The sequence below is a fragment of the Papilio machaon genome, chromosome 5 (genome assembly GCF_912999745.1).
Source record: "Papilio machaon chromosome 5, ilPapMach1.1, whole genome shotgun sequence".
NCBI lineage: Eukaryota > Metazoa > Arthropoda > Insecta > Lepidoptera > Papilionidae > Papilio > Papilio machaon.
This window is the reverse complement of record NC_059990.1, coordinates 6786226-6802587: the sequence shown is the minus strand read 5'-3', so window position 1 is coordinate 6802587 and position 16362 is coordinate 6786226. Positions and strand designations below refer to the sequence as shown.

At 34.9% G+C, this 16362-nt stretch overlaps 5 protein-coding genes across 6 annotated transcripts; 1 reads left to right on the top strand and 4 right to left on the bottom strand.

Moving 5' to 3' along the window:
* Nucleotides 1-264: 264 nt before the first annotated feature.
* Nucleotides 265-2771, bottom strand: LOC106713487 (testis-specific serine/threonine-protein kinase 3). The gene is made up of 5 exons (XM_045678043.1): nt 2611-2771; nt 1803-2411; nt 1374-1533; nt 981-1109; nt 265-341 (listed from the first exon to the last, which is right to left on the bottom strand). Exons 1-5 carry the CDS (start codon nt 2719-2721, stop codon nt 265-267), a joined length of 1086 nt encoding a protein of 361 aa, XP_045533999.1. The 5' UTR covers nt 2722-2771.
* Nucleotides 2772-4216: 1445 nt separating this feature from the next.
* Nucleotides 4217-5038, bottom strand: LOC123721027 (testis-specific serine/threonine-protein kinase 1-like). The gene has a single exon (XM_045678042.1). The coding sequence runs from the start codon at nt 5036-5038 to the stop codon at nt 4217-4219; it is 822 nt and encodes a 273-aa protein (XP_045533998.1).
* A 59-nt stretch (nt 5039-5097) lies between these two features.
* On the bottom strand, nt 5098-7146 carry LOC106713561 (testis-specific serine/threonine-protein kinase 1-like). 2 transcript variants are annotated; one of them, XM_014506388.2, is made up of 5 exons: nt 6710-7146; nt 5787-6555; nt 5572-5705; nt 5425-5499; nt 5098-5176 (listed from the first exon to the last, which is right to left on the bottom strand). In XM_014506388.2, the coding sequence occupies exons 1-4, from the start codon at nt 6803-6805 to the stop codon at nt 5443-5445; spliced, it is 1056 nt and encodes a 351-aa protein (XP_014361874.1). In that variant the 5' UTR covers nt 6806-7146; the 3' UTR covers nt 5098-5176; nt 5425-5442. The 2 variants fall into 2 exon arrangements, with proteins under 2 accessions (XP_014361874.1, XP_014361873.2); XM_014506387.2 differs by lacking the exon at nt 5098-5176 and having other exon boundaries at nt 5432-5705.
* Nucleotides 7147-7454: 308 nt separating this feature from the next.
* On the bottom strand, nt 7455-11651 carry LOC106713512 (ER degradation-enhancing alpha-mannosidase-like protein 2). The gene is made up of 8 exons (XM_014506323.2): nt 11476-11651; nt 11099-11395; nt 10775-11018; nt 10302-10452; nt 9544-9723; nt 9008-9264; nt 8486-8730; nt 7455-8166 (listed from the first exon to the last, which is right to left on the bottom strand). Exons 1-8 carry the CDS (start codon nt 11589-11591, stop codon nt 7455-7457), a joined length of 2202 nt encoding a protein of 733 aa, XP_014361809.2. The 5' UTR covers nt 11592-11651.
* A 522-nt stretch (nt 11652-12173) lies between these two features.
* On the top strand, nt 12174-15698 carry LOC106713517 (cyclin-A2). The gene is made up of 7 exons (XM_014506330.2): nt 12174-12569; nt 12641-12930; nt 13579-13813; nt 14261-14484; nt 14649-14853; nt 14939-15237; nt 15460-15698. The coding sequence occupies exons 1-7, from the start codon at nt 12423-12425 to the stop codon at nt 15569-15571; spliced, it is 1512 nt and encodes a 503-aa protein (XP_014361816.2). The 5' UTR covers nt 12174-12422; the 3' UTR covers nt 15572-15698.
* Nucleotides 15699-16362: the final 664 nt, after the last annotated feature.

Here is a 16362-nt window from a genome sequence, read left to right as displayed (position 1 = left end):
GTTTTGGAGGACTTTTTTTTTAAATTTACATTGTATTAGAGATCCGCAGACCTGTTCCTAAGAGCTGTGCCAAGTTACGAAATGTATGACCCTGTTATAGACTTTTGTCTTCCATAGCTTTGTATAAGAAATATCACTGATGATACGATAAAGTAAATAAATCGTAACATATTGTATTAAATAATTTTTACAATAAATTACAGTCATAATATATGCAATGTAAATGTTAATAAACACTGGATCAACATGATGATTTTTATATTTCTATTTATGTTTATGATTTAGTACGGATTGAGATTTTTCATATATACCTTCACTTGCTTTCAACACCTTTAGACCCTCTGGAACAAAATAAACGTTGTCGTTTGATATATCTAAGGATCTATTTATCTCCCATCAAATAGTTACTAACCGTGGGCTTCTGAGATCAAAATCTCTATATAAAACATATCATCTCTGTCATTATATTTGAGAGATAATAATATGATTTAAAAATGTATTTTGGTCTCAGAAATCCACGTTTAGATAGTTATAGATAACTAGCCTTTACAGATAACCTACGAACTTGGTTCTCAGCAAAGGATATAAAAGTTGATTTTTGTACAAATTGATCGCTCGATAGTTGACAATCATTAGGTTTTGCCTGGCATTGGCCTACCTAAATAGCATTGGCTATTTTGTCTAAATATTCCTGTAACTTTAACATTGAGAAGTTGTATTTTGTGTACCTTCTATTCCGCGACTGGTACGAATAAAAAGTTCTTTGTTTCAGCTCTTATGTTATTAAAAATTAATATAATGCACCAGTTGATCTTGCGCCGCCCATTCAACTTGAAGCGACAAAGAGGACATTAAATCCATTTGTTTGTACCAATTTTCTATAATTATCAAATTTATAACTGACCTTAGTACCTTGGAATATGCTGCTTTATTCCCAGCTGTTGGTATATTGAGTTCTACGAAAGTGATTATGTACATACCTTTTCCCCGACCTTTTCTTCGCAACTCCGCGATTCTTTCGACTTCACTCTCCACGTAGTTATCCTTTTCTTTCATATGCGCTTCCTCTTCGGCTTGTTTCAAAAGAGATTCTTCTAGGAATGTTAACTCTGCAACATCGTAAAAAGAAAGACATTACAGGACCGTAGCAATCGAAGTTTGTAAGGTTGGTAAACTTTGTTTAATGCTGTTTCGTGCCTTGGCGTCCAAATGTAAGAATACCCTATTACTAAATAAGATTACTTGCATTCAATGTTTATTTATGCGAATGCGAATACACATATCGAACTGAGATTCCAGTTAATTTTTACACGAAAAAATAATAATGGCATGGTATATGTTGATATTTATTTGATATATATGTTTATACAAACTAGCAAGCTTGGCGTCCATGCCGATCCAGGGTCCGGCGACGATGGCGGTGGCGGTGGGACGGCCCTTGGGGTCCGGCTCCATGAGCGCCGTCACCTGCTCCTTGCACTCCGTCGACAGCTGGTTCACGATGTTTGTGCGGAAACGCCACTTGCGCATTATCTGTAATACAACACACAACAACACATTCAGTTCTTTATGTTAATTGTAGTCTATGGCGCAAATCATTCATCAATTACATCAGATTGCAGTAATTTCTTTAGGTAAAATTTAAGAGTTATAAAAGTTGGTAGGAAGAATCTATGAATGGTAGAAGAAGTTAACAGAAAAATATTATTTGAAACTGTAGTTTTTAAATTGTAAACGTTAAATTTAATACACGATAATTCAACCAGTATATAATACTATATATACTACTAATTCATAATGACCTGCTTTTCGTATAGTTTCTTCACCGAGGTTTCATTGAAGGGGAGTGCTTTATTCAGCATCGTGTAAAGAATGATTCCAATCGACCACATGTCCGCCATCTTGGGCAGGTAGGGCACTCCCTTCAGCACCTCCGGCGCGGCGTACGACAGCGAACCGCAGTACGTCTCGCTCAAGATGTCGCGGTCTCTCTGTCGCACGTTCCTCGCGAAACCGAAATCAGTAATCTTCACATTGTAATTTGCCGTTATAAGAATGTTCTCACATTTTAAATCTCTGTGTGCCACGTTCATTGAATGTATGTACTGCATGCCCGATAGGATCTGTCGCATCCATAATCTGCTTTGATTCTCCGGCACCGCGCCATGCTGGGATAAAAAGTCTAACAAGTCCCCGTTCTCTGCGAAGCGGAGGAAGATAAAATATTTAGCTCTTCGTTGGAAGATATGGGACACGTTGATAATGTGCGGGTGATTTACACGTATCAAAACATCCAGTTCTCGCGGAAGGAATTTGGAGAGGTAATCCCGCGGCGCCTGCGCCGTATCGATCACTTTGCACGCTAGTATACAGTGCCTCGTCTCGTCCATCATCTGCGTTGCTTTGAAAACCTGCAACACATGTTTATATTTATCCTCCGATTTTATATTACAACATGTTAGATGGCTTTAGTTCGTTTAGCCCCGAAAATAAAATTATCAAGAGAATTCGATAGCCGGCTGTCGCGCGGTGTTTTAATGATTAACTAATAGAATTAGTTGAATGGAAAAAGGTACAAGAATTTATATTAATATTATTCAAGAGACTCACTTTTGCATACGACCCTTCTCCTATAATCTTTTCTAGAATGAAACCCTTTTCCTGTAACACATTCAAATCTGATGGGGTCGTCGAAAGTTCCAATTTATCACCCTGTCCCATTTGTGGGTTACCCTCATAATGATTTAATTTTTACTTTAATCAATAACATAATAAATCAAATTAAAATTTTATAAATAATATTATAATTTTGAATAAACTTTAATCATTCATGTTGAATTAAATTAACTTTAATTTTAGCAAATTTACATATTTACGTATCAATTGTCACTCAAAAGCACTCAAAAGTGGTGAATCAAATTGTCAATGTAAGATATCCGCATAATTTCCAGATAATACTTTTTAAATATTAAGCGTGGTGGATGATTTACAATTTTACACAATAAAATCCATGTTCTTTAAGCAATCCTAAAAGTAGTCGAATTGTAAAAAATCTGCAATGCGTAAATTATTTAAAATAATCGTACTTCGGTAGCAGTGCAATTACGATAGGTGGTTTGTAATGTATCCTTTCCGTAAGTATGAGACTTTATTAGTTTACCTCTTTATTTATTCTTTTATATACTAAAGCGTAACTGCAATATTTCATCACCATTTTAGTCAAACAAGGATATCTGAGGTATTGAGAGGGGCACTACTGTCGCGGTTAGTTGTGAAAACCTACATGGGCATAGAAATTAACATCTGCAAAAAAAAAAATATGACGTGCGTGATAGCTACAGTACGAAAAACGATATTGGTATACTTTTTGACATTGCAGGGGTGCAAGTAAGCCATCATAATTTAGTTTGACTTATGCCCACCGGGTCAAATATCCTTGTCGGTCTATATATCTAACCGACGGAGTCAAAGCCGTCGGATAAATAAATAAAAAAATACAAAAGTAGGTAAACATTTTATTATTTCATTTCGTACAGTTTGTCTTCTTTTACTTGTTTTTTTTTCAGTCTTATTGATTTCTTTCCAAAGATATTTTTTGGGCCCGGTGTATGTTTGTATCTGAAAAATTAATTCCCGTGTTAACATTTTACAGTGGAGTAAAAGATAGTAATAAAGGCTCTATTTTGTTACTCTGAATACAGATTAGTCACTCAAGCAGTAGAGTTAAAGAAATCCAAATAAAGGTAGACAAAAATTAAATTCACTTTAAAACTGCAAGATATTGTATTAGTTTTTTTTATAAAGGAAGACGGCAAACGAGCAGAACACCGAGGTGGTCAATGGACATCCGTAACACCAGGTTTGAAATAGACTGAATTTAATACCAGGAAGAGGTAGAGCCGGTGACGTCAATAGAATTGGTGACCAAAGACTTCTCAGGAAGGCAAGACTCCTTCTCGTTTTTGATCAGCTCCGTAGACTCCAATTTCTTCTGAAGGTGGCTTCTTTCTTCTTTGGCTTTTTTGAAAGCTAGCGTTTCTTGTGGTGTCCATTCTAAAAAAATATATTATGTTGAACAAAGTTAATTGTTCTCGTCCTAGACTTTTTAGCTGTTCATAAAAATGTGAGAGAGAGGGAGAACCTTCCTTACATCACTCAAGTATAAAGCTTGTTTTTGTATGGCCATTAAAATAATGAATTAATTAAACACAATCATCTAGAAATACTGACCCAAAAGTCTAGAATCCATTGCGATCCATTCACTGCTTATAATTTGATCAACTTTAATTCTATTCTGGTAGTTAGGTTCGAGCATCAAGGCGACAAGTCGCTTGCAATTATCGGAGAGCGTGTCCGCATAACGGGACCTGAACCTCCAATTGCGATTGATCTGCGCCTGGTATAACTGCTTGATGTGTTTGTCTTCAAACGGCATCGCTCTGTTCAACATTACATACACGACCACGCCCAGTGACCAGATATCAGTCGGCTTCGGGATGTACGGGCACCCGTGTAATATCTCCGGCGCAGTATACGATAGTGAACCACAAAATGTCTCGCTGTGTACATCTTTCATTTTCTTGTCAACGCAAGTCCGCGCAAAACCAAAATCAGATAATTTTGCATTCTTGTTCGCTGTCAGTAATACGTTTTCACACTTTATGTCCCTGTGCGCTATTTCTAGCTCGTGCATGTATTGAATCGCGAGTGACAGCTGTCGAGTCCAAATCCTGGCCTGGTCCTCTTGCACCGCTCCATTCTGTAGGATATATTCCAACAAGTCCCCGTGTTCCATGAACCGTAAGAAAATAAAATATTTATATCTTCTCTGAAATATACTATGTGTGTGGACTAGATGTGGATGATTTAGTTTGATCAACATATCGATTTCACGCGGTAGAAATTTCTTGACGAAGTCTTTGGGAGCTGTGTTGGTATCGATCACTTTGCAAGCTAATGTAACTAGCTTGTCACTTTTACTGGGATTTCTGTACTCCGCAAGATAGACCTGAAAGACAATCGAAATTGTAGATGTCATTTGTATTAAGCATACAAATAATTAAATATTAAAAACCTTCGCATATGATCCTTCATTGATTTTCTTTATAATTTTGTACCCGCGACTGGCCAACGTCAATTGCTCGGAGCCAGATAAACGTAAGTCATTGTCTAATACCTGTAACCCGAATAAAGAAACATTATTTTCCCGAACCTTTCGTATGCTATGAAAGAACTTGGGGCCTAATACAAATATTTGCGAAACGCGCCTTCATAATGTCGTCGACAAAATATGTCAAAATTTGTACGAGATCTGGTGGTGTACAAGCCCGGTGCACAAATTTTAATATACCTATACATTTTGTCGATTACGTTACGAAAACGTTGTGACGAATATTCGTGCTAGGCTTTCTGTACTTTTATTACCTTAGACTTATCCTCCATTTATTCTCTCTTTTGTTTTGCTGTTATGCTAGCTAAAGATTTTATCATTTCACTAGCCTAAAAATAAATATTTATAAGTACACAGCCAATACAATCGTAACCAATATTTGAATTTGTTAGAAATTTTACTCTATACGAAGAAGTTCTTTGAGTGTCCTCCCAAATATCGCCCTGTTTTTTTGCCGGATTTTTATGTATTTCAGATAGTCTCTTACGTCCTTCTTTTGCTCTATTTAAAGCTGCTTCTTCTACGGCGTTAAGTGCTACAAAGTATTTCACAATATTACTTACTATTATCTAATATTCTAACATTAATATTTTTTTGTATTCACGATTAAACTTACTGGTCAGTCTACTGTCCATAGCAATCCATTCTGATTTTAAAATTTGAGTCGAGTTGTAACGAAGACCGGGGTCAGGTTCGAGTAAATGTTTTACCACAGATTTGCACTCCAGAGATAAAATTCCAGCAACGCGTGATCTGAACCTGTACTTCTTTCCCATCTGTTGCTCATACAATTTTTTCATGCGAGTGTCGTCGAAGGGCATAGACTTGTTGAGCATAACAAAGAGCACCACTCCCAACGACCAGAGATCCGTTGGCTTCGGTAGATACGGTTTGCCGCGCAGTATTTCCGGAGCGGCATATGACATAGAGCCACAGTACGTCTCGCTCAAGATCGGCTGATCATCTTCGTCAATACAAAATCTCGAGAAGCCAAAATCCGAAAGCTTCACATTAAAATTTGCCGTCAGAAGAACATTTTCTGACTTGATATCCCTGTGAGTGATCTCTAACTCATGCAAATACTGTAACCCCAAAGCTAGCTGACGTAGCCAAACTCGCGATTGATTTTCCGAAACGCAGCCGTTTTTTAAAATGTAACCAAGAAGATCTCCATTTTCTGAATATCTCATAAAAATGTAGTACTTAGTTTTCCTTTGAAAAATACTATGCACGTGAATTAAATGGGGATGATTCAATCGAATGAGAACATCTATTTCCCGTGGCAAAAACTTTACGACGAAATCTTTGGGGGCTTTCGCAGTTTCTATAACTTTACAAGCGAGCGAGACTTTGCTATTTTCTTTTAAATATTCGGTTAAATATACCTGAAATACATGAAACACGTAAATAAATAGTTGTATCTATAAACATCTATAATATCTAGATTAATTTGTATTCAGGCCTAGTGAACACTTTATTCAAAGAAGTTATGTTGGAAATAAACTTGTTTTAAATCTTTGTACTATACATTAGTTTTACCTTAGCGTAAGCGCCTTCACCTAAATATTTAAGAAGTTTATATCCTTTTGAAGCTAACGTGTTTTCTTCCGATGTGGTCGATTTCAATTCGGTCATGATAAGCTTATCGCAGAGTTAAGAACCAGGCTCTCCAGTTCAAAGTTATCGGGGCGCGGAGACACGGCGGGCGATGTTTTCGAAAGCGGCTTTAAATACATCTTGAGTTTTGTAATGATTAATAGATATTAGAATTTAGATTACATTTTACGTGACAATGTGACAAATGTTTGACGTTGACAATCTTGTATTCTTCTTATTGTAAAGAAGATTCAATGATAAAGGCAACAGATGTCAAAGAATCTTTACCTACCTCTACCGTCGTCATACGTTCAAATAGCAAATGCTTCGTTAATTTCTTTGGAAATAAGTTTTAAACAATTTAGAATGGTTTATATTTATTCAAGATGTTGATGCTGTCTGTAGCGTATTCTGATTAGATCTACATATAGTTATGTATTTAGCTATTATTATTTTATAACAGGTTACGCAACTAACGTATCATTGGATTTTCGATGAGGTATTTTTGTTTTGTAGAAAATAAAATCAAAGTGTACATTCAGTCTTTTATTGCACTCTATAATAAATAAAATTCAAATAACACTAATATTAGAAAGTGGTAACAAATAACAAATCATTAGGAATGATAATAGAAAAAATGTAGTGAAATAATTTTTATAAATCACTTTTTTAATAAATAACTATGCACTTATAATTCTAATTGTTTCTTGTTAAGGAATTCTCCGGCTAAAGATATTCTTTGTAGAAAAGAAGGCGCCGGCGTCAACAATAATTCATATTTATCTACATCAGGATGATCCGGGTACAATTTTTCTTTGCGGATTCTCTCCAGCATGTACTGCGGCTCGCACTTGGGTTTCCTCTTCCAATCGTTATTCAAATAATCTTGAATTACTTTTGGTAATATTTTTATAGCTTCCTTAGCCTTTGTCGTACTCGGCAATTGTAAATTATCGTTCTCGTTATATTTTGGAACAACTATTATATCATCAATGTTGACTTTTTCTGCAGATTTTTTAGGTTTCACTTCGTCTTCTTCTATTGTTCCTTGTTCACCTTTAACATTAGCCTTTTCGTAGTAACTATTGATTCTGTCTTTGACGATATCGCTTAGAGTTGTTTCATTTATAGTCTTCTCTCTTTCTGTGCCATCTATATTAACATAGCCTGTCCTTGTTTCCGTTTTAATCAGTTCCTCTTTTTCTACTTCTTTCTTTTCGTTCTTTTCTTCAACTAAGGTTACATTTGAAACATTTTCAACTGTGTAATTATTTGCAACTTCACTGACACTTTCATTAGATGTACTGACATTAAGAGATGCATCAATAATTGTCATAAACTGAATATTATCTTCCTCTTCTAATATTTGATATATTCTGTGTACTTCGCTTATATTTATACTGTAAAAAAAATAAACGTTTCAACACATTCGAAGTTTATCTGTTACTAGTTGTCGCCCGCGATTCCGTCCGCGTGCTATTAAGAGAAAGCTTAATAAGTATGTGTTCTTCCAGACTATGCTTTACATCTATGCTAATTACAGCGAGATCCATGCAGCCGTTTTTTCTTTTGAAAATTCTTTGACCATTAGAAAACTACATTATTACTGAGTAACATAGGCTATATTTATCCCTATTTTTTTTAAATTCCGGGTAGAAGAAGTTGCGGGAAAAGGCTAGTTGGTATTAAATAATAAAAAAATTGTGTGAAACAACTTACCCTTGCCTGGCTTCATGACAGCAATAAAGCATGGTTGGATCTATGGGATGTGCTTCAGTATTGAAAATATATCCTCCGACATCAACAATACATTCACCATTCGGTGTATTTATAACAGTGCCGTGAACTCCCGGGTTGTGTATGAAGTTGTCAGGATCAAAAAGTAAATATAAATATTTAGTTGTCTCCGCTAAAAAGAATGATTCCATCCTATCTTCTTTACGATGATCTCTTACATCTTTAATCTGAATTAAATTAAAACAAGTTAAAGTCAAATAATCAGATATTTCCTCGCAAATTACCATACAATTTCTAGAATCTTCATTTAATTACACAAACACAGTTATGTTTAAATAGTTTATAAACTGTAATTTGAAAGTATTATTAAGAAACTATCTGCAAGTTATGGCTGTGAATTTTCTTAATTAGATTGATAACATAACATTTTAAAACTTTCCCCCGGACTCTTATTTTAATTTTACCAATAAAATTAAATCAAGGAAATAAAACAAAATTGAATACCGTAGCATAACCGCAAGGAGTTCTGGCACTATGTTGTATACTTCTCAATATATCTTCGCCCATCTGAAGTAGAATGGGATCTCTGGTCTCTCTATACAAGTACATAATGGATTCTATCAGCTCAGGTCGCAACGGATAACTCTCCCGAGAAGTTGATGCTTCCCCTGTGCCTAAATTATATACTTCAGGTGTAAAACCGTACTGTTTCCACACACTATGATAGTTGTGTATTATACGCATAGCAGTATCTGTTTCACCTGTAAGAAAAAAGTTTTAGTAAACTTGAATTTTTACTGTAACTTGGACAAATATGTATGAATCTTTTTTTGGGTGTATAGTAATGCTTTTCTACAGGTTTACAATTCGGGATCCTAAAGAAATAAAGATAGATTCTGAAGAATAAGATTTGTTTATAACAATAAAAATTTAATGTTTTAAAAAAATCAATTAATAATATTGTATTAACTACATTAAGTTAAAAAAAGTAATTAATGGCTTAGATAAAAAATAATGTAAATATAAAAACTAGAAATTACCAATTAAAGTAAGTACACCCGGCCAGTAAGATTCAAGTGACTGGAAGACAGGCAGAGTGACATGACCTCGTAACATCGTCGCCCACACAAACCAGTCATCCTTCTTCAGGTACTTGTCAATTACTTGCCGCGCTTCTTTAAACATTGACATTAGTTCAGGCTTTTCCAATAGTATTGCACCTGAAAAAAAGCAAGATTTCATATTTAATTTAATTGAAATTCTGACAAATTGTCAGAATTCTGGAAACTATATACCTTTTTTCAGTAATGAAAAGATTCTAATTGCTATAAATTTAGTAAAGGAAAGGTAAAACTGTTTATTTCGTCTAATAAAGGAAAAAAACTTGAGAGTGTCAAGGGACACCCGGATGAAACGAAGTTCCTTTCTATTAATTAGTGAAGGAACCAATGTTTATGCTATGAATAAAAAACTTAAGTCTTCACAAGAAGTACATTTTATTTCTATGAATTTTCGTTATATATTGTCACGTCGTTGCCATGGTGAAGTAGCGCTCATTCGTCGTTAACATACTATAGCAAAAAGTGTCGTGACAACTTTTCGTAAGATTTTTTTCCGTCTAGCCCCCTTTCACAACGCGTGATAAGGAACTTCGTTCCAATAACTGGTATTGCAGATGTCTATGGGTACAGGTCACTTAAAACCGGGCATTTTTAAAATATACATTGAGAAATGACAAAGTCAACTAATTAACATGTTCCTTGTTTTATTTGGTTAGTGGTCATGAAGTGTTAGTTACCTTTAACTAAGTATTCAAAGTAGGAATCAACACCTCCTCCTATACCAGCATCTTGTGCAGTCCACCTTCCTGTCATGACATCTATGTGATTGCCGAGCAGGCCTATAGGTGATCTGTGGTGGTATAGTGCTTTTAAAGCATTGTAGGCCACCTGTAAAAGTAAAGCAGTTGTTAAGTTTATTTACAACTTTTAAAACCTTACACCCTAGTTTAAACAGGCTTTATGAAAGTTTTAACTTAAATGTAAAGTTTTACATTATTATTTTTTTTGATACAAGATTATAATGTGTTTTTTCTTTCCTTAATATGAAAACAATACTAATCATGGCTAAAATGATTTGTTATAGCCTACATTTTCCATATTAATGCCTTAATTATATGAAACCTTGAATTCTTGACTAGTATATAACTTAAAATTACATTTTCTTTGATTCTTTATAAAATAAACATCACTAAATAATAAGTTCACATACCTCTTCATAGAGTGGATCACCCGTAAGTCTACTTAGTGTGCCAAATTCAATAATAAATGTGCCAACTCCTGCAGTACAAGTGACACTGGTTTCTCCCGGAGGTACTCCTGACCTCAAATTAATGGTGCCATATGGCATGCCAGTTGTTGTATCAAATGCTGCTATAAGTCTTTGAGCTACATCTTCAGCAAGACGCAACAGGGGACCATTACAAGGCCAGCCTGGTTCTAACTTTAATCCAGTTCTAAAAATATTAAGAACTATCAAAGTCTTCACAACTAATATTTGTTTACTTTAAAATACATAATACAAATTAATACTCACTTATGAGATAATAGATGAGCGCTCAATAATCCTCCAATAATTCTAATATTTGTTTCAAAGACAGAAACATTGATATCAGTGTCAAAGTTTTGTTTTTGTAGGACTACATCTACAACTCTGTTGAATTCTGTATAGTTACCCATTATAGCGAGTGTATCAAGTGCATCGATTAATGTAAGAGAGTAGCTACCCCAGGTATCCACTCCATCACAACTGAGAGGCCTTAACTCATCATAGGGATACGCGTAACGTAGGTAACTATCGTACGCGTGTTGAAACATTTCCCGAACTTCTTCTCTGTAATACAGATGTTTACATGAATAAATTTAACACTGTAAACATTTAAGGTATATTTATATCGACTATAATGTAATTACCGAAGTTTTATAACATCTTCCTTGCTGTATTTTCTTATTGACAAACACGGATTACAAATGTAACACAAAATAACAAGTAGAGGGAAAATTACTGTTTCCATCCTTCGAATATTCATTGTGTTTTTTCTTTCTAAATCCTCTAGCAATTTTTGCTTTTATATTTCCCTAGATATTTGAAAATGAATATGAGTAGAGTAGTGTAAATCTTGGATGTTGTCAACTGTCATTTGGCATCCACATCCATCTACTCTCGTGTCAATGTCATTCATGTCATGTGTCATCTCATAAAAAAGCAAGGAACCAGCCAAATGAGGAATGCTATTAACTTTCAAACAATTACGGTTTGTTTTTAAATTAAAACAATCTGCTCATTTTGTAAACATATTAGGTGATGATATAAAAACTTTTAATTGCTGATGGTATTGACCGAACTAAATATTTAAATAAGCTATTGGCCAAGAAAATATTTTTTTGTTACTGCCTATAGAACAGTACAAATGCATTGAATGTGTACACTTATCTAATTACACATGTCTTTTTGGTCGACATCGTCAATATTTAATGTACGATCTTAATTCCCATTTATTTTCAAAACGACTTTTAAAAAAAATTTTAAACGCAAAACTTTTCATAGATTGCAAGCGCGGGGGCGTGGCCTACTTATTATTGGTTGGAATTTAAAATAGCATAGAGAATAGAGTAACGTAAATTGCAACAGCTGAAATTACCAAAATGTCTGTTGTCCGTTGACGCTACTTATTAGCGTTTTCTGAGGGTAATTTCGAAATTAACGCAGCATTCTTGATTCTACTGTCGATACTTCAGAAAATGTGCTCGTAATCTAAGATACTAATTTATTTCCAGTAGATACATAATTCAAACATTCGCAACCCGCGTTTTAAAGTGTCTCATTTTACTCCCTATTGTTTACGGACTTTGCGGGGGCAATGGCATCATTCCGTATTCATGAAGATCAAGAAAATGCTGCGTTAGGAATAAGAAAAGATGCTGAAATATTTACAGCGAACACGCAACGGCGTGCTCTGGGTGATCTCAGCCAGTTCGCTTGTAATCAAAACCGGAACATCAAACTTGTAAGTCCAACGACTTATTTGTTAGGTTGGCTTTTTCATGGTGGTAATGTATAATTTAACGATTCTTTCAGGCCGGGTTGACGAATGGACCGTGCAAAGTTCAAGATGAGAACAGAACGGTACGTCAGATCAAAAATGAAAAGAACATTGTGCTCCCAGTAGCTCAGTTTCGCGCGTTTAGTGTTTACGAAGACAAGAACTCTGAAGCAGAAGCTAAGAAAAAGGAGCCAACTTATAAACCATTCGCCACGAAAGAGATTAAGAAAGATAATATCTTTGTTAATAACTCTGAGAATGTTAAGGCTCTTTGTCCCCAAATTGAGAAACAACCAGACCGTCCAACAGAACCAGATGCGGCCAGGTATGTTTTTTTCTCATCTTTTAATCATTAATTATTATAAAAGCATATACTTTCGCAGTTATAAAGGTATAAACTTAGGTTATGATTATTTTTATAGGTTATAGAACAACAGATAGGGGTAAATCACATTTTAATTTTAACATCTGGTGTTGTATGGATCAAATAACATGATAACAATTTTTTTTTGTGGATTTGTGTGTGATCTAACAATATAGTTTAGATATTTATTAAGCTACCTTCACATTTAAAATTTAATCAAAAGATTTTTTTGAGAATGTCTTCAACTACCCTTTTTATTAGCGATATAATTATCATATTTCATTAATTTTTTAAACTAACATTTTAAGCATATATTTTTTAACATAGGAAAGTAATTCCTTATGGGTAAATTAATTTTTACATGTAGTCTAGACTGAATTTTATATTGACTTGACACCCTTTCCTCAATTTCTTCACCAATAAGCAAATTTTTTACTAATCTTGATTTAATAAAATTGTTTGTACTTGTCTTGAAAACTTTTTCTTTTAGAGTAATATAAAGTAGACAACATTCATCATTATTTCTTTTAAATAAAAAATATTTTTAAATCTTTTATTGTCTGGAAAATTACCACAAAATGTCTAAAACCCAATGGCACTATTATTCAGGGTTCTTCAGGAGAAAAAAGATGTGGCAAAAGAAAAGAAAGAGGTGATAGAATCTCCAATGTCCATAGTGGATTCTAGTATTCTATCTTGTATGTCCATTTCAAAGAATGAGAGTCAGATTCTGGAGGAGACCCTCAATGATGAAGATACCACCACCGCAACAACTGATCGGGAGATGTTCTTCCATGTTGTGGAATATCAGAATGATATATACGAATACATGAGAGAAATAGAGGTAAGTATATATGTTAGTGTAGAAAATTTCAGGATATTTTTGTGTATAGAAGAAAAGGGGGGCAAACAAGCAGCAGGAACATTAAGGTGTTCCACGACCAAAATTGAAATTGTATTGTAACAGTTGTGAGTTTCAAAAAACCTTATAAAAATTACATCATACATATCTATCTTTATCATAAAGCCAAATTGTTCTATATTTTGTTGATGTTAATAATTATGAAATTAGATTAGAAGAGTAGGTCAAGGAAACTAACTCAAACATAGTAAAAATTAGATTGTTGACCTTTTAATAAAATTACAAATTATTTAAATAGTTTAGTTTAGCTATTTAAACAATTTTGCTTGTAACTACTTCACTTTCAATTGATAATTTCAGAGATATGTGTAAGAAACTATTCCATTTAATTTTATATTTGTATAGATTTATAGTTATTTTTCAACATAGGTGAAGAACAGAGCAAACCCTCGGTACATGCGTAAGCAGCCAGACATAACGCACATGATGAGATCCATTCTGGTTGACTGGCTCGTAGAAGTTTGTGATGAGTATGGACAACAGAGTGAGACGTTGCATCTTGCCGTGTCCTATGTCGACCGCTTCCTCTCTTACATGAGTGTTGTACGTACCAAGTTGCAACTAGTGGGAACAGCAGCTACATATATTGCAGCGTAAGTATTAATTTATTCATAGTCAATAAGTTTAGATATAACTTGAACTAAATGCTTAATGTGATTTACCTAATATTTTTTTCATTGTAGAAAGTGACAAATGGGCTACCTTGTTAGTTGTTTATAACTTTTATCAGTGTATTTTGGTATATTTAATGTTATAGTAAATACGAAGAGGTTTACCCGCCCGAGGTGTCAGAGTTCGTGTACATAACGGACGACACTTACAAGCGGCGCGACGTGCTGCGCATGGAGCACCTCATCCTGAAGGTGCTCTCCTTCGACCTCTCAGCACCCACCTCGCTCTCCTTCCTCTCGCTCTACTGCATCACCAACTCACTCTCCAAGAAGACCTTCCATCTGGCCGCAGTGAGTGTCTTTACAAGTCTATTTCTATCTAGAACTGAGAAATGTAGCTTGTAACCATGTTTTAAGTGTTAACTGATGTTTTCAGTATATTTCGGAGCTGTGTCTGTTGGAAGCCGAGCCCTATCTTCAGTTCAAGCCATCTATAATAGCTGCGAGCGCACTGGCGACGGCGCGGCACTGCTTGCTGTGCGAGTGCAGCGCGCCGGGGGCGGAGTCCCGGCTGGTGACGCGGTGCTCGCTGACCGCCTGGCCGCCCGCCCTGGCGCAGTGCACCGGGTACACCCTGGCACACCTCGAGCCCTGTCTGCGCGAGCTGGCCCGCACGCATGCGCACGCGCACCAACAACCCTACAGAGCTATACCAGAAAAGTATAAGAGTAACAAGTAAGTACACATTGCAGAAACATTGGTGGTCTTTCCCTCAAAATTGATTAGTCTACTATTGTACCTAAAGGTCCTTTTAACTTCTTAGTTCCTTTCAATACCACAAACGGGCCCGGCGAGTTCACTCACATTTGAAAAATCCTAGTGGTACAATGAAATGTAATAGTAATATCAATTAAAGAAGGCTTTCGCTTTGATATATGTATATTTGTTCTAATGCAGATTCGACGCTGTATCGACTATAGAGGCGAGGCCCTTGTTCCCTGTGGGCAAGTACCAGCCCGCGGCCGCCGCAAACCCCCCCCGGCCCCCCGCCGACAACAACCGCAGCTAGTGCACATTGTTGCACAACATGTCTTAGCTAAATGTTGATATACATACACTCATCCTCACTACACTTATAAAGACTTGATCTGCATTTTACATTGAATTTACAAGAGTACATTATTATTTTGTAGGATTTTTTATAAAAGTAGTAAAATGATGCAAATGTTTGTACTTTAGATAGATTTTTAATTGTATTTTTTTGGATCTTATTATCTGTGAAGAGACTTGAGCAAATGTGTCTTAAAATTACAATTGATTGTTCCTCAATTATTAATATATAATGGCTCGTTACGTCTGTTTTAAATGCGAACATCAAATTAAAAAAAAAAAAAAACTGCAAAATCGTTAAGAATTCAAAGTATTAAGAGTAAGGAGAATTCAAATTATTTCAAGTTTAATTTAAATTGAAAAAAAAAAAAAACTGTACAAGACTAATCAATGAAAATACTGTAAAAGCGGTAAGTAAATACATTATATTAAATACATCCCAAAACATGAAGCAACGGAGATTCAATAAAATCGCATTTTTAGACAATTAGAACGATATTTTGTGCGAGTTATAGTTAGTTATTATTACTTTAACTGTTTCCTTTGGAAATAAAATTGTATTTTGTGTTTGTGTTTATTTATAAGTAAATTTTAAGTTGCGGACTGTGTTATGTTATGTTGTGGGCAATATCAGATTTTGCTCATATTTTCAAAGCATAATTTCCATAAGTGCTCACAGTTTTGACTGGTTTTAACTGGTATTGATTAATTTGTAACTTTTTTTTATTATAAATATATATTTCCAAATAC